This window comes from Dryas octopetala, chromosome 7 (genome assembly GCF_963921425.1).
Source record: "Dryas octopetala chromosome 7, drDryOcto1.1, whole genome shotgun sequence".
Lineage (NCBI taxonomy): Eukaryota > Viridiplantae > Streptophyta > Magnoliopsida > Rosales > Rosaceae > Dryas > Dryas octopetala.
Window position 1 is genome coordinate 18847285 of NC_141372.1, and position 26753 is coordinate 18874037.

General features: G+C 36.5%; 1 protein-coding gene, 1 long non-coding RNA gene and 2 pseudogenes across 3 annotated transcripts; 3 read left to right on the forward strand and 1 right to left on the reverse strand.

The window, feature by feature from the left end:
• Positions 1-3936: 3936 nt before the first annotated feature.
• Positions 3937-4775, forward strand: LOC147280274 (uncharacterized; annotated as a pseudogene).
• A 12123-nt stretch (positions 4776-16898) lies between these two features.
• LOC147280275 (110 kDa U5 small nuclear ribonucleoprotein component CLO pseudogene) lies at positions 16899-19638 on the forward strand (annotated as a pseudogene).
• Positions 19639-20913: 1275 nt separating this feature from the next.
• Positions 20914-23250, reverse strand: LOC147280276 (uncharacterized). Of its 2 annotated transcripts, XR_015123529.1 has the most exons (4): positions 22850-23250; positions 22724-22765; positions 21999-22053; positions 20914-21244 (listed from the first exon to the last, which is right to left on the reverse strand). It is a non-coding gene; the product is annotated as an uncharacterized LOC147280276 (long non-coding RNA). The 2 variants fall into 2 exon arrangements; XR_015123528.1 differs by lacking the exon at positions 22850-23250 and having other exon boundaries at positions 22724-22818.
• Positions 23251-24518: 1268 nt separating this feature from the next.
• LOC147280277 (uncharacterized) lies at positions 24519-25956 on the forward strand. The gene is made up of 2 exons (XM_086252165.1): positions 24519-24566; positions 25177-25956. Exons 1-2 carry the CDS (start codon positions 24519-24521, stop codon positions 25954-25956), a joined length of 828 nt encoding a protein of 275 aa, XP_086108291.1.
• Positions 25957-26753: the final 797 nt, after the last annotated feature.

A 26753-nucleotide genomic window follows, 5' to 3' on the forward strand; every position in this document is an offset into this window, starting at 1 on the left:
TGCTCACCTTGGTAAGGTCTTTAGGTAAGACTCGTAAGCTCGGTTAAGTTAATTTATTTTGAGGTTAATTACTTATTAGGCTTTAATTTATGTTTTAGCAATTCTATTGTGAAGATTAAGCTAAGAAGGTCTACAACCAGGTATTTAATTTCTATTTTCTCTTTAAGGTTTTTATGCATGATTAATTAGTTAAGTTGGATTTATTTACGTAATTAGTTGATTAAAGTAGGATTAATTATAATTAATTAATTATGTAAATTAAATTGGATTATAGAATTGTTATTAATAAAAGGAAATAGTTTTACTAAGAAGCATGCAAATAAAGTTTAAGTTGGATTAATTTATTTTGCTTGCATGACTAGTTACTCATTAATTAATCAATCTAATAATGGATTGAGGCCACCAGTGAAGACCCATGTTTTTGTTTTTAATAGAAAATTTTAATAAATTTATTGTTTTAAATAAATAAATTATGATTTTTTTTAAATTAGGTTGAACATATTAGAATTAAACTCATATTTCTCAAAAGCCCATAAAATAGCCCATTCCCTCAAAACCCAAAATCAAACCAAACCAAAAAATTTTAACATTGCAAACTCATTTTCTTCCTCTTGCTTGCTTGTCTCTGCAACGCCCCGAACCTCGGGCCCACAAAACACTAAAACATAAAAAATTTAAACATGTTTTCTCTTTCTTTTGAGTCATACACAACAACATAAGTAAATACAATTTTACCAAAAACATTGTGTAAAAACAATTAAATAAATCTCTCTGAGTCCCACTGCCTTGTCTTCTCCGCACTGCTTCCTCAGCCTCCTTAACCTGCAAAACACAAACCCTACACCAAAATCATGGTGTACTGGGTTATACAACAAACCCGGTAAGCTCGAAAGCTCATATGAGTGAAATGGCTTAAACAAATTATCCTCAATTTTCGTACTCAACAATAATCCACAATAATAACCAATATTTACTCAATCACATAATAATTTCATCACCAATCATCCAAGCATCAAGATAGTCATAATTCCTCAATTCACAATAATAAATCATTTTGGCAAATCAATTGTCTAATCGTCAACTATTAACCTCAACCTCAATCATTAAACACCATCATTTCCATCCTCATAATTCAAGCCTAGACTTTACCAAATCCTAGCAAACAATGCACAAGCACACAATACAAAAAATCATCTATCTAGTTTCACTCACGTCCCTCTTTGAAATCCTCCAGCTTTAAAACTATTTTAAAAATCTCTTCTTTCAAATCCATTTTTAAATCCCCTCAAACCGTAAATCAAACTCTGAAAAACAAATAATACTCTCGAGCTGTAAAACTATTAAAATGTCTAAAATAAAAACGCAATGTCTTACTGAAACTATCATTTAAAATATTTACTGATGTAATATCATTTCTCAAAATACTCCCCAATTGAAAACTCACGCCACACTAGTACCCGGGGAACTGCTGGTCATATACTGCCGAGTTATCTCTAGGCAAGTGCAAAGCAATATGTGATGCTAGTCATGCAACGCCGTCTAGGCAAGTGTAGAGCAATATGTCATGCTGGTCATACACCGCCAACTAGGCAAGTGCAGAGCAAATGCTGGTCATACACCGCCGAGTTATCTCGAGACGAGTGTAGAGCAATATATAATGCTGGTCATACACCGTTGACTGGGCAAGTGCAGAGCAAATGTTGGTCATACACCACCGAGTCATCTCTAGGCGAGTGCAGAACAATTGTATACCTGCTGAGGGGTACTAATGTGGTGGTTTGAAACTGCTTTTGGATATCTCAATAAACCACATCTCAGAAGTACTCATCCAGATAAAAACTGAAAATATAATTCTTTCAATAAATCCATTAAAATAAAATCATTCTGAAATCATGAAAGCTGCTAGATCCAAATCATTTCCAGAAACTATCCATATTCAATTAAATCAAGAAAAGAGTTGAATTATAAAATGTGCAAAACATTTCAAAACCAAAGATCCACTCACAGTCTACCCCGAGCTATATCGAATCCTTTCCAAAATTGATTCCTACTCATGACCCTCCACTTGTTTACCACTTCTACTCACAGTCTACTATATAATAATTGCCTAATCCTCATTCATTTACCTCGACAAAAAAACATTTCTTCTCTAATTCAACAATTATCGTCATAGCATCTCTATAATTCTCAATTAATCCCTTAGTCTCAAATCATCGTCACTACATTCTCATGATTCAAATCATACACTTAGCCTCCTCTAACATAAAGCAACCAATCGCACAAAACAGACAATTCATCCACAGTACTCAACAATATAACCAGATAAGTTTCACTCACAGTGCAATCACGTGAAATGATCGAAATGCCCTTCACGGCGCCATTGCTTGCATATCAAATCCGGCAGCATAACGGCATTGGAAATGAGATTTCCCGAGCCCGTGTACCAAAAGGAACTAGAAGGGTTCCTTAGACCTCAATTGGGCGGAATTGGGTCAAACGACCACTAACCCACCGCCAAAAGTGGTGGTTCCGATGGTGGCAGCGGTGGCAAAATCCTCGACGATCGATTATCGTAACTGGGTCGACGGTCAAAAGTCACCAGAAACGGCCAAAAATGGCGGCGGAAGCCGGCGGTTGGCTAGGCTTCCCGAGCTCATTGCTCCGTCGTGGAGCATCGTCTGAACAAACAGAGACCATGGCTGGACTCACCATGACCAGGGGAACAAAGCACAGCAAGTCCAGTGTCACGTCTTGGTCGGAAAAATCAAAGCGTAGGTGGTGGCTCCGTTTCTGTTTTGCATCTTTGCGTCGTCGAGGGGTGGCGGTGAGGTACAAGACTAGGCTGGGGAGGACGGCCGGCACAAGGGCTGCACGCCGGCGGGCTTGGGTTGCCAAGAAACTGGCCGAAAAAACTAGCCCAGCCTGCTGGTGTCGCGGGAGGGAGAGTGCAGAGAGAGAGAGAGAAAGTGAACTTAGGGGAGGGTGGTCAGCGTCGGGGTGCTCGCCGGAGGTCGAGCTCGGCAGTGGCTGGCCGACGATGGTGGCTGGGAGAGGGGTGTGTGCGCGGGGAGAAAGGTGAGAGAGAGAGAGAGAGAGAGAGAGAGAGAGAGAGAGCAAAGTCGGGGAAAGAGAGTGCGTGACAGAGGAGAGAGAGAAATGTAGTTTAAAAACTGATTTTTGGGTTTTAAAACCCCTTTGGTACAAATTACAAAATTGCCCTTTACTTCGAATGCCCGTAACTCTGATTTATGCGCACTTTGTGTCTACGAACTCGTGGACTCGAGACCTATCCAACGTGCCCAAAGTCAAAGACGAAAGCCCACTAATTTAAAAGTCAACTTTGGGTCAAGCCCAATTTAAAACGAAAATTAAAAATTAAAAATTAACCCAAAACCTTTTTAATTTTCAAATAAATTCCCAAAATCCTTAAAATAAATTCTCAAAATATTTAAAATAAATTTTTGAAAAATACGGGATCTCACAGTCTCTCTTCTTATCATCTTCTCATGTTTATCTTCTGTAATCATGACATGCTCACTCAACAACCTATGAAGAGCTGACTAAGGTAAGCTATATGCAGCTGGGTGGAACCTAGAATTAGCTAGGATGAAGATTATGCACTTTAGAATGGTGAGTAAGGCAAGCTATAGAGCTAAAGGTGTAGCTCTCTAAAATGGTGGTGGACAAGTTATGGATCTACATAACAGTAGGTGGAGAATTCTCAAAGAATAAAAAATCAAATTCCCTACTTCTTACAGCACATAGAACTCAATTTGATTTCTTTCCCTATAAATAGATAGGATGCCCTGTTATTATTTTCATTGACAAGTTCAGAGCTTCTTTGCACCAAAGTGAGGTAAACATAGGAAGGCTAGAGTTCTAGAGCAAGAAAGCTAATAAAAGAAAAGGTTTAATTGATTGTTTAATTGAATCAAGATGGCCGGAATTGAAGGACAAATTAATGGGGATTCCAATAGTAACTTTGGAGTGATAGCAGCAATCCAAGATATGGCCAGTGCGATAAGGGAAAATCATAGGGAAAATCATCATGAGGGTACAGAAGAACGGGTGATGAGGATTCAAAGTGAATTTCGTTAAACGCAGCCATCAGTATTTAAAGGTACACTAGACCCAATGTTGGCTAAAGAATGGTTGCGGCAAATGAAAAGAAATTTGAATAATTGAATGGTACTGAATGATCTGAAGGTAATAATTACTTGTACTTATTTGGAAGGACAAGTTTATCACTGGTGGGAATTAGTTCTTGCTACTCCAGATGTTAAAATTACTGCTTGAGAAGAATTTGAAAAAGTCTTTTTGGAGAAATATTTTCCAGATACTATGAAACAAACAAAGGCTCGAAATTTTATGTTTCTTGTTCAACGTGACATGACCGTGGCCCAATATCAAGCTAAGTTTGAGGAATTAATGCGTTTTGCCTCAGGCATTATACCTAATGAAGTTGCTAAAGCAAAACGATTTGAGGAAGGCCTTAAACTAGTCATTAAAGATAAGGTATCAATCTTGAAACTGAGTAAGTATACTGAAGTGGTTGATCGAGCACTTATAGCAGAGCAAAGTACTTTTGAAATTAAGAGGGCTTGGGACTCAAGGAATTCAAGTGTCAAGGTAATAAACGCCAAAATTTTGGACCCTCACAAAGTTCTCATCAACAACAAAGAAATTTTGGGACAACTCAAAATGCACGTGTTTGTTATCAATGTAGACAAACAGGACATTATCAAAGGGATTGTCCATGTACACAAGCATCTTAATATCAACCACAATTCCGTGCTCCTTTTCAACCTCAGCAAAATTGGCCAAGACAGCTGTTGGTCAACAAGCACAACCAGGTAGACCACAAATGCAAGCTAGTCCACAACACCAATAGGGGCAAGATGTCCAGAACAACTCACTCAAGGTCAAGTGTATGCTGCAGATTCAATTGATCCTGCAACGATGGAAGGTACATTCCTAGTTTATAATTCATAGGCTAGAGTATTATTTGATTATGGTACTACACATTCTTTCATATCAAAATCATTTAAATCTATTCTTGGATTAGAAACTGAGTTCATGAAATCTTCGTTATTAATTGGATCACCGTTGGGGAATAGTGTAGAAGTAAAAAGGGTGTGTAGATTTTGTGTAATAGAGCTAGATATCAAATCATAAAATTTCTTTTGATTTGATGGTAATGGAAATGCTTGAGTATGATGTTATTTTGGGGATGGATTGGCTAACACAGTACCAGGCTATCATTGATTGTAGTAAAAAGAAGATGACTATAAGTACTCTTAATGGTGAAACTTTTAGTTTTTATGGGGATAATGGTGCTTATAAGTCTGAATTAATTCTAGATACAAGACATCGCAGCTATTTGAATTTAATTGCTAATATTGTGAGTGAAGAGGTAAACGATTCCAAGATAGAGTCCATTCTTGTGGTTAAGGAATTTAGAGATGCATTTCCAGAAGATTTATTTAGATTACCTTGAGAGCGTGAGGTAGAGTTTGCTATAGAAGTATATCCAGGTACAAATCTATTTCTATACCCCTATATCGTATGGCACTAGCAGAACTAAAGGAACTCAAAACACAACTTCAAGAATTACAAGACAAAGGTTTCATCCGACCTAGTACATCTTCTTTTTGTTAAGAAGAAAGATGCATCTCTTCGAATGTGTATTGATTATATATCGTCAGTTAAACAGAGTCACTGTGAAAAATAAATACCCCTTGCCCATAATTGATGACTTATTTGATCAGTTAAGAGGTTCTCATTTCTTTTCAAAGATTGATCTTCGTTCTGGTTATATCAACTTCGAGTCAAAGCAGAAGATATATCTAAGATTGCATTTAGAACTCGTTATGGACACTACGAATTTTTGGTCATGCCTTTTGGTTTAACTAACGCACCAGCAACATTCATGGATTATTGAATTGAGTATTTCGATCTTACTTGGATCAGTTTGTGATTGTGTTCATAGATGATATTCTTATTTACTCTACATCGCAAGAAGAACATGAGCGACATTTGTCAATCGTTTTACAGACATTAAGGGAGCATAAGTTGTTTTCCAAGTTAAGTAAATGTGAGTTTTCGTTAACTGAAGTGAAATTTTTGGGACATGTAATTTCTAACAAAGGTATTGCAGTAGACTCTTAATTCTAAAGTAAAGGCTGTATTGAACTGGAGTCAACCAAAGAATGTCTCAAAGATACAAAGTTTTTTAGGATTGGCTGGTTATTACAGAAGATTTATAAAGAATTTTTCTTAATTGGCTGCACCGATAACCAAGTTAACACAAAAAGAGCGAAATTTATCTAGAATAGTCAATGTGAGAAATCATTTCAGAATTTAAAAGTTCGATTGACTATTGCTCCAGTGTTAATTATTCTTGAACGAGGTGTAGGCTACACTGTGTACACTGATGCATCATTACGTGGATTAGGGTGTGTATTAATGCAATCTGACAGAGTGGTAGCATATGCTTCTCGTCAACTTAAGCCTCATGAAAGAAATTATCCAACTCATGACATGGAATTAGCAAAAATTGTTCATGCTTTATTGACATGGCGACATTATTTATATGGTGAACAATTTGAGCTTTATTCTGATCACAAAAGTCTGAAATATATTTTTACACAGAAAGAGCTTAATTTGAGACAACGATGTTGGATGGAATATCTAGTGGATTATGAGTTTGGATTACATTACCATCCGGGAAAGGCTAATGCAGTAGCTGATGTTCTTAGCAGAAAATCACAGGGCTTTATTGCAACATTGCAAATCCGAAGATGGAAAATGGTAGAGTCCATTTGTGACTACAATGTATATGTTGACGCGCATGGAGAAAATGTTTACTTATGTAATTTGGTTACGCAACCAACTTTGATGGAAAAAATTATAGAAAAACAAGGAGATGATGCTACATCTATGGCAATTCGAAAATAAATTTCAGATGGAGAAGAATCTGAAGGTTGGACTTTTAGTGAAGACAGAGATTTAAGATACTTGGGAAGACTTTATGTATCTGCAAATTTAGAATTAAGGAATGAAGTTCTACGTGAAGCTCATTATTCATCTTATACTATCCATCCTGGAGGAACAAAAATGTATCATGACCTTAGTCGCCAGTTTTGGTGGAGTGGCATGAAGAAAGATATAGAAAATTTCATAAAGAAGTGTCTTACGTGTCAACAAATCAAGGCAGAACATCAGAAACCATCAGGAATGCTTCAACCACTTCCAGTAGCTGAGTGGAAATGGGATCATATTACTATGGATTTTGTGACAGGTTTACCACGTTTTCCTAAAAGTCGAGATTTTGTATGGGTTATTGTAGATTGTCTGACTAAGTCTACACATTTCTTACTGGTCAAGACTACAGACACAACATAAACGCTTGGAAAGTTATATGTCCGGGAGATTATTAGATTACATGGAATTCCTGTTTCAATTGTATCATATAGGGATTCTAAGTTTACTTCTCAATTTTGGGGAAGCTTACAATGGACATTATGGACATGATTGAATTTTAGCAGTGCATTTCATCCTCAAACTGATGGGCAATACAGAAAGAACTATTCAGATTTTGGAAGATATGTTGAGAGCATGTATCTTAGATTTTCATGGAAACTGGGAAGACCATTTGCCTTTAGCTGAATTTGCTTACAATAATAGTTTCCAATCCAGTATCGGAATGACACCATATGAAGCACTTTACGGCCAACCATGTAAATCACCTCTATGTTGGACAGAAGCTGGAGAAACAATTTTGATAGGACCAGATTTTGTACAGGCAACGACCAAAAAGATAAAGATTATCAAACAACGTTTGCTTACAGCTCAGAGCCGACAAAAGACTTATGCAGATCGAAGAAGAAAGCCATTATAATATGAAGTGGGTAATCATATATTTCTTAAGGTATCTCCACGTAAAGGAGTCAAGAGATTTGGAAAGTCTGGAAAATTAGCTCCAACATTTATCGGACCTTTTGAGATTCTAGAAAAAATTGGAGAGGTGGCTTACAAGTTAGCATTACCACCTCAACTTTCAAGCATTCATAATGTTTTTCATGTGTCTATGCTCCGAAAATATGAACCGGATCTAGCGCATATTTTAGATTGGGGAGATCTCAACATCGATAAAAAATTATCTTTTGAAGACAGACCAATTCAGATATTAGATTATAAGGAACAAGTGTTACACACGAAGACCATTCTGATAATAAAGGTCCTTTGGCAACATGGAAATGTAGAGGAAGCAACATAGGAATTAGAAATAGAGATGCAAAAGAAATATCCAGAACTTTTTAATAACTCTGGTATGTTATAAATTTCGAGGACGAAATTTTTTAAGAAGGGTAGATTGTGAAGACCCATGTTTTTGTTTTTTTGTTTTTTTTGGTAATAGAAAATTTTAATAAATTTATTGTTTCAAATAAAGAAATTTTGATTTTTTTTTTTTTTAAATTGGGCTGAACATATTAGAATTAAACCCATATTTCTCAAAAGCCCATAAAACAGCGCATTCCCTTAAAACCCAAAATCAATCCCAGCCAAAAAGTTTTAACGTTGCAAAACTCATCTTCTTCCTCTTGCTTGTTTGTCTCTCGTTTTATCATCTTCTCATGTTTATCTTCTGTAATCATGACATGCTCACTCAACAACCTATGAAGAGCTGACTAAGGTAAGCTATAAGCAGCTGGGTAGAACCTAGAATTAGCTAGGATGAGGATTATGCACTCTATAATGGTGAGTAAGCCAAGCTATAGAGCTGCAGGTGTAGCTCTCTAAAATAGTGGTGGACAAGCTATGGATCTACATAACAGGAGGTGGAGAATTCTCAGAGAATTAGAAATCAAATTTCCTACTTCTTACAGCACATAGAACTCAATTTGGTTTTTGATTTCTTTCCCTATAAATAGATAGGATGCTCTGTTATTATTTTCATTGACAAGTTCAGAGCTTCTTTACATCCAAAGTGAGGTAAACATAGGAAATCTAGAGTTCTAGAGCAAGAAAGCTAAGAATTCTGGAAGTGAAAAGGCAGTAAGGTTTGAATTTCATAACTTTCTTTTTAAAATTCTTTTTTTTTTTTTTTCTAAAAATGGTTTTGGGTGTCCAAATCGATTTTCAAAATCTTGTTTTAGATTCCAATTTTCATGTTTTTGTAGTCTAAATTCAAAGTTATGTTGTTATTATGTTATTCGAACCCCTTAGGTTCAGTTTTATTGCTTTAAGTTTGAAAAGAAGTGGAGGGAAAGATTTTCATAAATTCTGGAAAAAAAAATTTGTCAGATTCGGATCCTAAACTTTGGACGACGATTTCTGTCAAAACCTGAGCTCCGTTTTGAACCCAATATATGGTTGGAAAGCTGGTTGTATAAGCTTTCCAACGAGTATTTATTTGTCAAATTCCGTTGAGTTTTGATAGGTCAAAACTGGGTTCGAAAACAACTTCATGAAACTGCCAAAATTTTGCATTTTGGTTGAAGAAGATGATGAACAGTGTTACTGTTCATGCCTACTCGCACCACCGGAGAGTGGCGGAGCGTAGGGCTATTTCCGGCCACTTTGCGGCCAGTTCTTTGACTCATTCTCACTCCATTTTTCGTTCCGAATCCAATGAAATTGGTTTCGAAACCATCTAAGACCCGTAGCTTTGTGTGTGAATTACACTCTCTCTTTTTGGAGAGTAAAAATAAATAAAATAAAATCTAATTAATATTTTATTTTCTTTTATGTACTTGTATGTTCGGATTAGACTCGGAAGTGTTATTTGAAGCTCGTAATCAAGGTAGGGAATATTTGGAGAACTTCTACGATTGAAATTTTGACTTTATTAAATTTTGTGATATTATGTGAATTATGTGTTGAATGTTCTATCTCATTTTATTTAACATATTTGAATTTATTGTCAATTAAATTTTATTATATTTTTATTCGCATTTGGACATAAAAGTAAGTATGAAAGTTATTGGGAAAAGAAAAGTATGGAATTGTTGGAAGTTTTTGTGTAGTTGAGTTCGAACTCTCGGTAGGTACCAGATCCCAGGTCAACCCAGTTTGCACAAATGAGAAGGACAAGATGACTAGCAAAAATGAGAATTTAGGTTGATAGTATTTTGGGTGTTAGTCTATATATATATTGAAACACTCGGGACCACAATGATAAAATGCACGGTATGAGACGTGCGATCTGTTTGTTTTAATATATAAGTTAACGGGAATAGAAATAGTGGAGTTGGCATTGTATCAAACATTATTTATATTTATTATTTTCTTGTCACTTAGTTTAGTTTAGTCAATTGTTCATGAGAAAGGTTTCTCTATTGAACTAAGGTTGCTCACCTCTTTATAGATTTTGTAGGTACTGAAATGGAGAATTAAAATTACTGAAGCAAGAGAACATAATATATATATGTATAAAGTTGTGTGGTGTGCTAGAATAAGAGACTACCAATGAGTAGTTTATGTAAAATATGATTTTGTATAAATTATGTACAATATAATTAATGTAAGTATTTGTTTATTAATTGTTTTTGGTACTTATTTATTATTTCTGTCATATCTTGATCTTAAAAATTTTATTTCTTTAATTAAGATATGATTCACACCTTAACTCAATAAAATTAAATTAGTTGAGACGTGACGCCACCCTATTAAAGTAACCGAACACGTGATGTCGAGGTCAGTATCAGCTGCTGTTGCTCTGCTGGCTTAAGAATGCTAAGATTGATCCCCCAATCTCCCCCGTACTGACCTGGTCATGTTGTTGGACTTTAATTGGTTAACTTCCAGACTTATAAATAAAATTGGACTCTACGTAGAAACCCTAAGTCCCGAAAATATAGAGACTTAGTTTTAGCAGACTAGTTTCTGAGTTTTTTGGGAAGACATGACCGAAAGGAAATGTCATACCGAAACTCTGTCAAATTTACCGTTTGACTAAAGTCGTTATTCTGTCGGATTTGGATTTTCAGTTTCTCTGAGAAGGATTTAAGGATATCGGTGTTGTGGAAGTGCATGAAGGTTAAGCTTGGACACTAGGTAGGGGAATTCTCACACCCTGACTTTTGGGACTATTTTATGCATGTATGTATGATAATAAATATGTTACTTGTGAACTCTGTATCGTTTTTGTATGCAATGTTGCATGGCTTTGTTGTTGTTAATGATGATCTGAGAGTAAAGGGTCACGAAAAACGATGACGTTGGGTTTCGATCCCTTAAACTTCCGAAATGGGTACGTATGGACGAGCTAGTCGATTTGTCCTTATGGGGAGGTGTTTGGGCCATAAATTGCACGAAAACGGACCAAAGTGTTGCTTTTGGCCAACCTTGGCTAAAAACGAGTGAACATGAGGCTAGCTTAAAGGGTACTACCATGGTAAAAGATACTCTCATTACATTACCGAGTGTGGATGCGCACGGTAATTATTTGTATAATCCACTGACCATTTTGGTATTTGAAATTATTTTATTGATTTTTCTATAATTGGCCCTGAAAAAAAGAAAATTATTGGAGATAATCAAAGTCCAAAAAGGTTACAACAGTATTTATAGCTGCTTATGTGGCAAGGCCATACCATTTAGGTATGTCCTTTTGTTTTTGTTTTTTTTTTTTGTCTTTTGCATAATTATTCAACTGTTCAGGGTCTCTTTTGTGCTTATACCCTCAAATATTCACACTTTGTCATAATTACCCAAGGAATAAAATTTCGGGTTTTGAGGAAATTTCGATGGAAATTTCACGGAAATTTTGAAGATTTTTAAATTTCGACAAAAATTAGACAGAAACGACGGAAATTCCTATCAAAATACGGAAATTTTGAATGAAACTTTACTATATATTTATTTAACATATTATCTACTATATTGATAAAAAATATTGAAGAAACCAAATTATATGGTAGGTTTCATGTGATATGTGATGAATATAATATGCGCTGGAGGCAAATACTGTTAAATAAAATTAATATAATGAATAAATAAAATTACTATATTTTTTATACTTTATAATCTATACACTAAACCCAATACTTTATATGTCATAATATTACATTAAACTCTATATACTCTATATTTTTTAAGATATAATATAAAATATTAGAATTTATGCCCTTTAGAGTTTTTAATTATTTTTTATGTAGAAATGTATTATGATTTAGGGTTTAAAGATAACTAAACGAAATTCCAAAAGAATCAAACGAAACCCCAAACTTTTTTTTTTTTTCCAATTGCCCAAAGATCTCAAACCTTAATCTACCCTAAACTTTTTTTTTTCTCTTTTTTTCTTTTCTTTTCTTTTTTTTTTCTTTTTTTCTTTTTCTTTCCTTTTCTTTCCTTTTCTTTTTTTCTTCTTTCCTTCCTAATCCTGCTTCCACTTCTCAACGTGATGGCGTGAGCACTGAGCAGGACCTTTCTGCTTCCTTTTTGACTTTTTCTTCCTTTTTCTTTTTTTTTCTTTTACTTTCCTTTTCTTTCTTTTTTTCTTTCCCTCCTGGCTTCCATCCTGTGACCTTTCTTCAGGTCTTCCCTTTCATTTCTTCTCTCCCAACCTCCGCGACTCACTCTGGCATAATATCAAATCTCTTTCTCTTCTCTCTCCTTCTATCCTCCCTCTCCAGCGCCACTCTCTCTCTCCCAAGTCCCTCCCCGATCTCCCTCTCTCCCTCCCCGATCTGATTTTCTCCCTCCTCGCTCTCTTCTTTCTCCTTCCTCCCCAATCACGCGGTGGCTGAGTTTGTAACTGGCAAGGAGAAGACAGACAGAAAAATGGTGGGTTTGTTCCTCAGAACGAAATTTCGCCAAATTTCGGTGAAAAATTCATGAACTAGTGTTAAAATTTCCATACCCTCAAAAAACAAAATTTTCGGCGAAATTTCGCCGAAAATTTCGAAACTTAACTCCTTGTAATTACCTTCTCTTTCTAGGTTCTAGAGAATTTATTAATTCCATTCCATTTCTATATATACACATGCCAACACAAATTCTTTGCAATTCTTAGGCATTCATGTAAAACAAAGTCCGCATATTTTTTTTAGTCCTCCAACTTTATGCAATTTTTTCTATTGTTTATTGTAGGTTAGACAAAGTTCTAGAGTAGTTTACATTCTAAAATAATGTATAAGGCACAAACTACATTCACTTAACTTTTGATATAAAAAAAACTACATTCACTTAAAACGGTCTTGGCAATTAAACCAAGGACCATAATATGAAGCAATATTTATAGTTAAATAATAAATTCAATGCATACGCAAAAAAGAAAGAAAATATATATATATATACAGGCTCCTTCTGTTGAGGTATGACCTTATTGGGGCCCACACGAGTCGTTTTGTAGCGATCCGAACCGTTCGCAAGGATCATCTTCATTGATAGATCATCCTTGCAAAATATTAGTCAAATCCGAAATCATTTGTCTATCTAACTTTGATAAAACAAATGAACGGTTTCATAGAAAATATTTGGTTCGTACATTTATTTGATCAAAGTTAAATAGGCAAATGATTTCTGATTTGGCTAATTTTTTCCAATGATGATCTATCAATGGAGATGTAAAAAATGAATGGTTCGGATTGACACAAAACGACTCGTGTGGGCCCCAATAGAGTATACCTCAACATAAATAAGTTGAGGTATACCTCAACAGATGGAGCTTATATATATATATAAAATAGTAGAGGTCACTCGCATGCACTTCCGCGTTCGAGAGGGGCTAGTTACTAGTTACGAAATATAGTAAATTAGGATAAATCACATGAAATATATTTTTAATTAAATAATTATAAAGTCCAATTTTTAGCTTTCACTACTTTTAAGACCCAAGTCTTTTTTTGATTTTTGAAGGAGACCCAGTTTATACCAAACCGGTCCTTTCTTCTGTCTTTTATCATTCTCCATCTGCACTCCGTCTCTCTCTATCTCGCCTTCTCTGTCTCCCTCCTTCTGTCTTTCACTCTCTGTCTCCCTCCTTCTCTATCTGTCTCTCTCTACTCGTCTCCATCTCCATCTCTCTCTCCATTTGTCTCCCCGTTCTGCAACAGATCTACAAAGACCAGAAAGCCAAAACCCATTTCTTAACACCAAGCATGTTGTAGAGACCTCGACGACGCTGCGAGGGCACGGCCATGGGTGCCATCGTGCTTAATTGCTCTCTCCCTTTTTGTTCTCTACTTGACGTTGTTGTCATCGGCTTTAAGCAGATCCACTTGGATAACATAGAGCTTCGAATGGTGACCCATGCCACACCTCCATCGGTTACTCTCTGAATCCCCAAAACCAAATTTCACAAAAACTCTTTTTTTTCTTTTCATTTCCTTCACAGCTCCGACAGTGAAAGAGAGAGAGAGAGAGAGAGAGAGAGAGAGAGAGATTGAGGGTTTTCTGAACTCTCCCCCATCTCCCCCACAATCAAATTTGCTTCGAAATCGCTCCACAACAATCAGTAAGACCGCCATCCATTTCTCCTTTTTTTTTTTTCGTTTGATTCTTTCACTTTTGTTTTAGATCTTCATGTTAATTTTACAGACTTGTGCTCAAGATTTCAGAGGCGGGTCAGCTTTTTTCTTCTAAAGTTTAGATCTTTTGTCTAAAGTATGTATAGATTAGGGTGTTTTTTTTTTAGATGACATATGTTATGGTTGAGTTAATGATTGTCTGATTGATTAATTGGCCACTGGGGTTTAATCACTATTTTAATTTAGTTGCATAAGGAATTGAGTAATAACTTTATGACCTTGCAAGTTAGACATTTTTTTGTTTCTGTACAGGTATTGTACCTTTTATCATTATCCTTTTATGAGGAAATTTTGAATGTGATTGTATGTTATATATTCACTTATATTTATAGTATATTCACATTACTACTGAGGAGATGCCAAAATATTGTTGAGTTTTTGGTTGATTCCTTATGCATGGGTATGTGTGTGGCTTGTCTTGTACATATTCAGCTTGCTATTTGAACACATAGATGCAATTGGTGGATACATTAATGATCTTGAACCTGGGAACCTACTTAGTTTAATTCCAAGTGCAGTGGAATTAAACTGTGTGTATTTGCCTACTGAATTTACTATGTGTATTGTTCTTCAGGTTTGAGTTTTAGAAATGCATGCTGTTGGCTGTCATTATTGGCTATAGGCCAGGACACCTTCAATGCTTCGGAATTGCAGTCACATTGGCCAAAAAGAAAAAAAAGAAGAGCAAAGATTTTTGTTTAAGTTTATTTGTTTTTTATGTGTTTATGTTAGAAAAACACATAGATTTGTATATATATATATTGTTTCTGGGTTTTTTTTTGGCACAGTGAGAATAGTCATTGTTCGATAGTGGCAATAAATAATAATTGTCACTGTGACAGTAGCAATTAGGTGATTGTTACTGTGTGATAGTAACAAATTAGCAATCACCTGATTTGTTACTGTGTGACAGTAGCAATCAGGTGATTGTTACTGTATAACAGTAGCAATCAGGTTATTGTTATTGTGTGACAGTAGCAATCAGGTGATTGTTACTATCTAAATTTTGTGATTTTCTATGGTTTGAATTTTGGTGATTGTTATTGTATGACAGTAACAAAATATGTTAGTTATCTTCAATAGGTGATTGTTGTTATCAAACAATAACAATACCTGATTGTCACTGCTACGCAGTAGCAATAAATGATTGTTACTATCAAATAATGATAATACTTGATTGTTACTGCCGGGCAGTAGCAATAGGTGATTGTTACTATTCGATAGTAACAATTATATTTACTATTAAAACGTAAAAGATTATGGATGCCTCATCTTGATTTTTTGTATTTTATATTGGTTATTATTTAACATGTTTTATGACATGAAAATACATAAATTATTATTTGTTTTTTTTGGGTAGTTTATGTACCAATTGGTACTGAAATGGAAAAAAAAAAAAAAAAAAAAAAAAAAAAGGGGAAAAATGGCATCGTCACTGTAGCGCTGTTACTGTAGCACCGGTTTTTTAAAAGGTGGGCCGCTACAGTATTTTACTGTAGCGCTTGGGCCAGATGAATAGTGAATTTTAAAAAATGGACTTAAAAAAAAAACCCTTTACTAAGACAGTCACAATTAAATTGTGACTGGATTGATTTTATTTTATTTTAATACAATATAGTATAAATAAATGTAATATTTGTGATGTAATATTATTTTTACTTTTTTATTATAGTGGCATGTGATGTAATATTTGTAAATTTTAATACCTTTTACTTTATTATTTTGTTTGACTTTTCAACTAGTACCTAATTTAAAATACTATTTAATTTTGGTACTTAAACTAAAAAATTATTGACATTTAGTAGTTAAAATCAATGAACCTTTAAATCTATAAAATTTATTAATTAATTCAATTTACTCTTATTAATGAAAATGGCAGACTTTGTAATTACAAAATGGTTTTAGGTATGTTTTAATCCTAGGTGGCTGCAATTTTTGAAATTGGGCCTAATCTATGAACTAAAAAGTCAACGGGTTAGAGGCTTTAAAAAAAAGTTTGAAGGGTTAATAAATTAACCCTAGAAAATTAATAATACTAGCTAGGTAGGAAAGATGTTCCTTTGCTAGTTGTAGTAAGAAAATTAGGATTCCTAAAAAGGAAAGGGAAGGGAAACCAATAATATTAACGGTGTTGAAGTTGCAACACTGTCGACATGACCAAGATTAGGATTCCTATTCCTTTTCTCACTAGGATTCCTAATACTAATGCAACACATATCGACATGACCTAGAGTTCTGTAATATTATAAATATGTCTCTCTATATGCCCTTTATTTGACGTATAAACTAGAAAGTCTTTAGATTTAATTGAATTGGTAGAGACAGAGACACACAAATCCACTTAGAGTTTTGTTTTTTTCTAAAATGGAGGATGATAGTCACTACGACGAGTTTGGTAATTATACAGGCCCTGAAATTGAGTCTGATCAAGATAGCAGTACGGATGAAGATATGGCTGCTGCTGCTGCTGCTGCTGCTGCTAGTGCATGTGATGATGTTGATATGGATATGGATGATTACCAGGTCGTCCTTGCTTCTGATCATCACGACGAAAAAAAGTATTATCCTACTGCCGAAGAGGCTTATGGTGAAGAGGTTGAGACAATGAGACCTTGGTTATGGATGAAGATGCACAAACCCTTGAACAACCCATTATTAGGCCGCACCCGCATCATCATAATTTCAACAAGTTTGAAGTTGGCATCGTTAAGGATTCTTCGTCTTCGACCTATGTGTCGACCCAATTCATTGTAGGTCTCATGTCAAACCCGTCTCTGGTTCGGAATGTTGCACTGGTGGGGCAGTTGCAGCATGGATATGTTGGTGGAGCATACCCACCATGTATCAACTTTTGATGCAAGAAGCGAAAAGCACAGGAGGTACCTGTGCAACATCATGGATGGCTCCCGGTCATGTCAATTTCTCTGATGAGATGACTACTGCCCTCAGGCTTGCTGACCGTGCTGTCTTGATTGTGGATGCGGTCGAAGGAGTCATGGTAAATACAGAGAGGGCACTGCGCCATGCCATCCAAGATCGGCTGCCCATTGTGGTTGTTATAAACAAAATTGACAGGCTGATAACTGAGCTCAAACTGCCCCCAAGAGATGCTTATTTTAAGCTGAGGCATAGTCTGGATGTCATTAATAACCACATAACTGATGCCTCTTCAACTGCCGGAAACCATCAAATTATTGATCCTGTTGCAGGAAATGTTTGCTTTGCAAGTGCTACCGCAGGATGGTCATTCACCTTGCAGTCATTTGCTAGGCTTTATGTTAAACTCCATGGGATCCCTTTCGATGCAGATAAGTTTGCTTCTCGTCTCTGGGGAGATATGTACTACCATCCGGATGCCAGGGCTTTCAGGAGAAAACCACCTTCCAGCGAAGAGAAAGGTCGTTTGTTGAGTTTGTGCTTGAACCCCTATATAAAATTTATAGCCAGGTGATTGGAGAATGAAAAGTGTGTGGAGGCAACTCTTGCAGAGTTTAGTGTCACCCTAAGGGCCAATGCAGCTTGCAAATTGAATGTTAAACATCTGCTCAGGTTGGCTTGTAGCTCAGTTTTTGGCTCTGCTTCAGGTTTCGCTGATATGTTGGTCCAACATATTCATTCTCCTAAAGATGTTGCTGCAGCTAGGAGAGTTGACCACATATACACTGGAAGAAATAAAGACTACTCTTCGATTTACAAGGCCATGAAAAATTGTGATCCTAATGGCTCTTTGATGGTAAATGTGACCAAATTGTATCCCAAGTCCGACTGCAGTGTATTTGATGCATTTGGCAGGGTTTATAGTGGCAAGATTCAGACTGGGCAGAGTGTATGTGTATTGGGAGAAGGCTACTCACCGGAAGAGGATGAGGAGGACATGACAGTCAAAGAAGTGACAAAATTATGGCTTTATCAAGCTGAGATAGGATACCGATAACTGAGGCTCCTGCAGGGACTTGGGGTACTTATTGAAGGGGTGGATTCCTCTATTATGAAGACTGCCACGCTGTGTAATTGTGATGATGCTGGTCTTGATGAGGATCATACTGCTTACATATTCCGTCCTCTGCAGTTCAATACTGTCACAGTTGTGAAAACGGCGATTGAGCCTCTAAATCCAAGTGAGTTGCCAAAAATGGTGGAGGGTCTTAGAAAGATCAGCAAGAGTTATCCTCTTGCAGTCATTAAAGTTGAGGAGTCTGGGGAGCACACAATCTCTGGTACAGGAGAACTCTACTTGGATTCCATCATGAAGGACCTTAGAGAGCTCTATCTCCATTATCAAGTAGAAATTAAGGTTCCAAACCCTTTTGTTTCGTTCTGTGAAACTGTGGAGGAATCGTCATCAATGAAGTGTTTTGCTAAAACGCCTAACAAGAAGAATAAAATAACTATGATTGTAGAGCCATTGGAGAGAGGACTTGCAGAGGACATTGAGAAGGGTGTTGTAAGAGTTGATGATTGGTCCAAGAAGGATATAGGTAATTTCTTCCAGACAAGATATGAGTGGGATGTTCTTGCTTGCTGCATTTGGCCCTGATGATGATAAATATATTAGTAACAAGGGACCTAACATCCTATTAGACGACTCACTTTCAACTGAAGTTGACAAGATCAGAAATGTGAAGTTCAAAATAGTTGATGCAATTATTGCACCTGAGCCATTGCACCGCGGATTTGGTCAGATCATTCCCACCTCTCGTCATGTGGCCTATTCATCTTTCTTAATGGCAACCCCGCGGCTTATGGAGCCAGTATATTATGTGGAGATACAAACGCCGAAGGACTGTATTTCTGCAATCAATGCTGTTCTATCTCGCAGGCGTGCACGCCATGTTGATGTTCTATCTCAGTTTTTGATCATTGGGCTATAGTTCCTGGGGATCCTCTTGACAAAGAGATTGTTCTGCGACCACTTGAGCCTGCACCTAGCTCGTGAGTTTATGGTCAAGACAAGGCGTAGGAAGGGCATGAGTGATGATGTGAGCTTCAACAAATATTTCGATAAGGCCATGATGCTGGAACTGGCTCACCACTCAGCAGCCATCTGATCGATCTTCATCAGCAGATGAAATGCATGCTATGGTACTCCAGCTCCTGGCTTTAATTACATGATGTATTGAATACTGTTGGTTTTGTTGCATTTCGATGAGGCCATGATATATTGTGTACTATGTTGAATCGTTGACTAGTTTTGTAATTGAATATCTTGTAATTAGGGAATTCCCAATTGTTATGGGATTGTATTTTTCCTTCCTAGAATAGACTTTTGTATATTGTATAAATACCTTTTATTAATAGAGGCATATGGTATACTGAATTTTAAAACCCTAAATTAACTTGGTATCAGAGCAGCTAGTCCTAGGCGCTGTTTTCAATCAAATACCCTGCCAAAGCTTATTGCTCCGCCCAGTTCTCCACTGCAAGCCGATTGCTTGCTCTTCCTCTCTACCTGAAGTGTCTCTAAGAAGCCGACTGCTTCTTCTTTCTTCATTTTTATCCTAGAAGTCGATTGCTTCTTTCTCTTGCTACCAGTTTTTCTAAAACAACCTAAAGTCCCAGGAAAATGATGGATGATGTTTCCACTACTTCTCAGGCTCTTACTATTCCACCTGTGGTCATGACGGCACCGGAGCCAACATCCATTCCTTATGGGGTCAAATTGAATGGCCCGAATTTTACTCTTTGGTCTCAAGTTGTGACCATGTTTGTTGCAGGAAGAGGAAGGATGGGATATCACTACAAGAAAACAGGGTTTTGGCAATGACTGAAAGTCGTTGTCTAAAACTAGAAATTCCTTGCCTAAAACAATAGGCAATGAATTTCTACCGTTGCTAGGGTCGTTGCCCTAGGACCCTTGCCAATAACTATAGGCAACGATTTTGACAGTCGTTGCAAAATTAGCAACGACTTTGCAACGAATCATTTGTTGCATTTTGTGGCATTGAAATCCAAATTCATGGAGTTATGCCCAACGATTTATGCGTTGCCAATTATATTGTACAACACCATTTCTGTTGCCTAATTTTTTTAATAGGCAATGACTTTGTTGTTGCTAAATTTTTTTGTAATAATAAATTACTTTACCATTATTAATAGGCAACGAAGACTGAGTTGCCTATTATATTATGCAACACCATCATCATTGCCTATTCAATCTAAAAGCAATGACTCTATTGTTGCCTATCATTTTTTATTGCAATCTATATTGTTGCATATGATATAAAGAAACAACTCTATTGTTGCTCAAACTTGCAATATACGAGGAACGACTTTGTTGTTGCTCAAACTCTCTGTTATTTTCATTAATTTTTTTTATTTATATAAATAATGCTATTATTTAAAAATATAAAATTTAGAGAACCATAAAAGCTTCATAATATAATAAAACAAAAAATTACTTGACTGTTACATTGAAACTTGGCTAATTAATCCAAAACATAATTTTTACAAAAAAATAATTCCATCACATAATTTTTACAAAAAAATAATTCCATCGCAGAAAGTACCATTTCACTCATGCTGCTATGCACTTAAAACAGAAGCTCTAAATGGCATATGAAGGACTACAGCTTGCAGCTCCTGAAGACTTCAGCTATGACACATGTAACAACATCACTGGATACAACAGCTCCCCGAGAATCTTGCTCCTCTCATGCATGTAGGAAGCAACAGTCTTCACAAAATGTCACTTATTACTCATTCTCAAGATCCTGTTATAGAAATATTATTATCTATGAGAAGATTAAACAAACACAGTAGCAACAAAACAGGGTCAGTGCATGAGCCTTACTGACATGTCACATACAATACTAAACAGTTTATAACACAAGTCACCATTGCATATACACAAGAATAAATTTGGCCTCGTTTAACATGATCCTAAATATAAAGGTTACTACATAAAAGAACATGATACAAACCTAGAGCTTATGGATGCATGGTTCAGTTTAGAGATTTAAAGAAAATACATCTTCTCCTATGGAAAACTACTTCATGTAACCATAAGAATAGTAGCCTTTAATTGAAATCAAGCCAGATGGTACAAAGTCTATTGTGTCTTGAGAAAGCAATCAGATTAGAGTCTATCCCAGCAGAGGCAATAACAAGTTTTATTTACAACTAGTACAAACTAAAAGCGAATTGAATGATAGATTACATGCAGTCAAAGCATGGTTAAATGCTGCTGATGGTAGTGTCTAAAATCAGTTAACTGGTTTGGAAAGATATATCTTTTATGGAAGCCTAAAGCTAAGGTCGTTGGCCAAGATATCTTAGGTTCACAAACTTGAAGCGAAAACTAGGAAACTAAAGAGAACAATGAAAGCTAAAAATTAAGTAGCCAAGTGGTTGATGTTGAGGTGTGTAAGGTACAAATGCATTAGACAAGGGCATCACTTCAGTATGTAAGGTAAAGATGTAAGAAAAAGATCAAACTGAGGTCTTATATACAAAAAGGAGACCTACCAGCATATTGTAAAGGACATGTACAATTTATACAACTGCATATTGTGTGCTGACCCTGCACGCACACAACAAAATAAAATCACCCAATAATAAAAATAGAGTTTCTAAGTTCTCAAACAAAAGGGGCAAAAAATGGTTCTAGAAAACCCTTTATTCATGTTAAACCCAGCATTTCCAAAAATGAGTAGACTAGGCAAACATCTATGCTAATATGAACAACACCTATTTAGTGACAGAGCACAAGAGAGGAACATAAGAATGGAACACAGACGTTTTTCCACAAGTCTGCAAGAAGCCAAAACATGCTAAGAGTCATTGATGCTTTTGATGGTGACTTGCAAACACAAAAAATACTAAATGGATAAAATCTAAATATGAAAAGAATAAGCAGGCAACACCAAATATAAATATAACGCTAACCAATAGGAGATAACAAGAAATAAGATACTCAAACACAAAGAAAGCAAAATTAAGTACTTAAGCACTAAAATCTTTACAAATAAAGAAAAAGATACAACTTTCACATTGATAACCAAACTCAAAATTAAGTATAATTATAACCAAATCAACAAACAACCCAACATTACAATCAAATCCTCAACTCGTCTGCAAAGGCTTAGCCCAAATAGAAATTGCAAAATTAAAACCTTGCACAAATCACAACCTAAAACTGAAACCTAAATATCAAAATAGAAATTTAAAAACTCAAGTTAGGATTTTGTTACCTCAACAGAAACAGAAATTCTAATAATCATCTGGCACCAAACCTAGAAAATCACAAACAAATTCTAATAATCATAATTAACGAAACAAAAATTTAAAAATAAAAAAAGTGCAAAAAAAAAAATTACCCAAAAAAAAAAAAACCCAATCGGAAGGGCGTTGATGGTGGCTGGGGTTGGGTTTCGGTGGTGGCAGAGAGAAAGAGGAAAGGCAGAGAGAGGAGAGAGAAAGTGACGCAGAGAAAGAGGAGAGGGGCAAGGATGGGGATGTGGGTTGTCGGGGTGGGTCGTCGGGGCTGGGGGTTGGGTTTCGGTGGGCAGGGGGAGAGGGAACGCAGGGAGAAGGGGAAGAAGATAGGGGCGGCGGGGAGAGAGGAGAGAGAGAGAGGAGGATCAAGGTAGAGAGGGGCAGATCGGGCCGGGACTAGGCTGGGCTGAGGCGGGGAGCGGCGAGGCAGAGAGAACCAGGGGAGGAGAGGGAGAATGTGTTTTGACTGTTTGAGTGTCTTTGATTTTGAGATTTTGAGTGTTTTGACTTACTGGGGAGAGAGAGTGTGGTTTGGAAATGAAGAAGGTTAGAAAAAAAGATTAGAGAGGGAGAAGGAAAAAATCAGGTGGGAAATTGAAATTTTTCGCTGTAGGTTCAGGCGGTAATCCCAAAAACAAAAAATTTACAGGCTTACAAAAAATAAAGAATAAAAATAAAAATAAAAACTTAAAATAAAATTTTTCTGTAATTTTTAAAAAAGTTTATTATGTCAACTTACTTGATTACCGTGTTACCTAATTTCAACGATCGAAGCCGTTTATTTTCTATATTCATACTCAAAGATCATCCTTGTAAAAAATCGGCCAAATCAGAATTCATCTACCCGTTCGATTATCATTAGAAAAACTACGATCGTTCATAAGTTCGACCACCGTTACCTAACTCCTACATATCCGATTGAGCTAATTTTTAGCAGAGATGATCTTTGACAAAGGAACTAAAAAATGAACGGTTTGGATCGTTGAAAACACGATCGAGATGTGAGCTTTTACATATAAATACACTTGAAGAGTATTGTGCTATTAATTTTTTCGTTAAAACCTTGTTGTTTCAATAATTGTGAAGACCACAATGTGATTTCAACGATCGGAGCCGTTAATTTTCTACGTTTATGCTCAAAGAGCAATCCTACAAAAAATCGGCCAAATCAAAATTCATCTACCTATTCGATTATTGTTAAAAAACCACGATCGTTCCTAAGTTCGACCACCGTTACCTAACTTTTACATATATGATCGGGCCAATTTTTTGCAAAGATGATCTTTGACTAAGAAACTAAGAAATGAACGGTTTGGATCGTTGGAAACACGATCAAGATGTGAGCTTCTACATATAAATACACATGAAGAGTATTATGCTATTAACTTTTTCGTTGAAACCTTGTTGTTTCAATAATTGTGAAAACCACAACGTAATTTTAAAGATCGGAGCCGTTCATTTTCTACATTTATACTCAAAGATCAATCTTGCAAAAAATCAGACAAATCAAAATTTATATACTCGTTCGATTATCATTAGAAAAATTACGATTGTTTATAAGTTTGACCACCGTTACTTAACTTCTACATCTCTGATTAGGCCGATTTTTTTGAGGGATGATCTTTGACTGGGAAACTAAAAAATGAACGGTTTGGATCGTTGAAAACACGATCGAGATGAAGCTTTTACATATAAATACGAATTATTTTTTCTTAGCCTATATTCTTGTAAATAGGCAACAAATTCTTTTTTTCCTTGTCGATAACAGTAATGGGCAACGAACGACATGTTGCCTATTATTCTAAAGTTGCTGCAGATGTAAAGTTCAATATCTAATGTTCAATCGTTGTCCATGACCAACAATTAATTTTTCAGCGTTGCCTATTATTCCGTTGCCATTTCAAGTTTTCTTGTAAATAGGATTCGTTGCTAATGCATTTTTCAATACCAAATTCAGATTTGTTGCCTATGTGCAACTATTCCTTGTCTATTTGCAGAATAGGCAATGAATTTTAATTTCTTGCCTATTGTTCCGTTGTCGTTGCCTATTATAGAATAATCGTTGCCAAAATTTATAGGAAACAAATCCATTTTGTTGCCTAAACTCTTGAACATTCATTGCCTGTACGCATAGGCAACGACAAAAATAGTCGTTGCCTATTTTATATTCATTATGACACCAAAATTTCCCACCAAATAAATAGGCAACCACTTGAAAACAATAGGCAACGACCTCATCGTTGTGAAACTTCCCGCCTCCTTCTCGCCAAATTATAGGCAACCCCCTTTTTATTTCATTGCCTATTCTCATAATCCGCAACCAAAACATCGTTGCCTATGCTATAGAGATCGTTGCCTATGAATTATCCTAGATCAAGTACACGATCGTTGTGCATATAAAAAACTTTGTTGCCTAATCTCGTAATAGGCAACGAATTTTAAGGCGTTGCCTATTGTTTCGTTGCCTAATCCCGAATTTCTTGTAGTGTATCTTAATGGCACCACTCCTCAACCAGCGGTGACAAGTGCTACCTATAGCAAGTGGATAATGGAAGATGCCATTGTGAAGGGTTGGCTTATTGGTGCCATGGAGGCGAATGTGATGACGTTATTTATCCGTTTATCTACTGCCAAAAATGTCTGGGATGCTGTGTCCAAGACCTACTATGAGGGTGCTGATAAATCTATCTTATATGATTTATCCCGTAAGGCTATGGCGACCAAACAGGCTGGGCGATCGGTCGCTACCTATTATTCTGATCTTCAAATTATTTGGCAAGAGCTTGATCATCGCATACCTATTCCCTTTACTCAGGCAGATGTGATAAATACACGTATGACTGAAATTGGTGAGGATCGTGTTTATTTGTTTCTTGCTGGTCTTGATGATGTATATGATTCTATTCGGGGAGATATTCTTTGTACTGATCCTCTTCCCGGACCTGATGTGGTTTTTTCCATTGTGAGACGTGAGGAACTTCGTCGTCATACTATGATGAATCAAGGTGATACTTGTCTGATGGCTATGGCAGTAAAGAAGGTTGGCAACCGTCCTATCACATCGCCTTCTCTAATGCCTGTTGGTGGTCCTTGTACTCATTGTGGAAGTACCAAACATGTTGCGGAAACCTGTTTCAAGAAACATGGGTATCCTGACTGGTGGCCGGCTCATAAAGAGCGTTTGCAGGCTCGAAAAGTGGAAAAGTAGCGTTGTGTACCTCCATACCACTGCCGGCTTCGGTGACTCCACCATCCGCAACCCAGCCGCCGTGTGATCCAGTGGCTGTCCTGCCGACTACATCAGTGGACATGTCTCACTCTGTGGTAGATTCTACCCTTCTTCAACAGTCAGGTAGTGTTGGTCATGCTTTCCTTACAACTAGTTCCGGAAAAGATGTGGGTTGGATTCTTGATTCTGGTGCAACAAACCATATGACCTTCGATGCATCTTTGTTACGTGATAACTGCTTACCTAATTGTGTTACTGTTGCCAATGCAAATGGCATATCATATCCTGTTACTGGTGTTGGAAGAGTTGACTTAACTCCTTCTTTATCCTTGGACCATACCCTGTTGATTCCTGCTCTCTCTAATAATTTTTTGTCTATACTGCAAGTTACTGCTCTATTAAATTGTTTAGTATTAATCTATCCCAATTTCTGTCTTCTTCAGGATCTCTGCAACGGGGAGATCATTGGGCGTGGTACTAAGAGAGAGGGCTTGTATTATGTGGACGATGTCTGTGTGGGGCGGTCCTTATCTGCAAAAGGGTCATCTCGGGCATCTGAGGATCAGATTTGGTTATGGCATCACCGGTTGGGTCATGTCTCTTTTGGTTATTTAGAGCGTCTATTTCCTATTTTATTTTCAACATGTGAACCTTCGAATTTTCGGTGTGATACTTGCATTTTGGCAAAAAGCCACCGTGCTACTTATTCTGATAGTCCTAATAAAAGATCTGTGCCATTTTCATTGATTCATTCGGATGTTTGGGGACCTGCTCCT

Bases quoted from the DNA above. Each gene is read 5' to 3' on its own strand.
- LOC147280277 (XM_086252165.1), top strand. From the start codon at position 24,519: ATGGGCAACGAACGACATGTTGCCTATTATTCTAAAGTTGCTGCAGAT. The intron at 24,567-25,176 runs GTAAAGTTCAAT...ATCTCGTAATAG, and splicing joins ATTCTAAAGTTGCTGCAGAT to GCAACGAATTTTAAGGCGTT.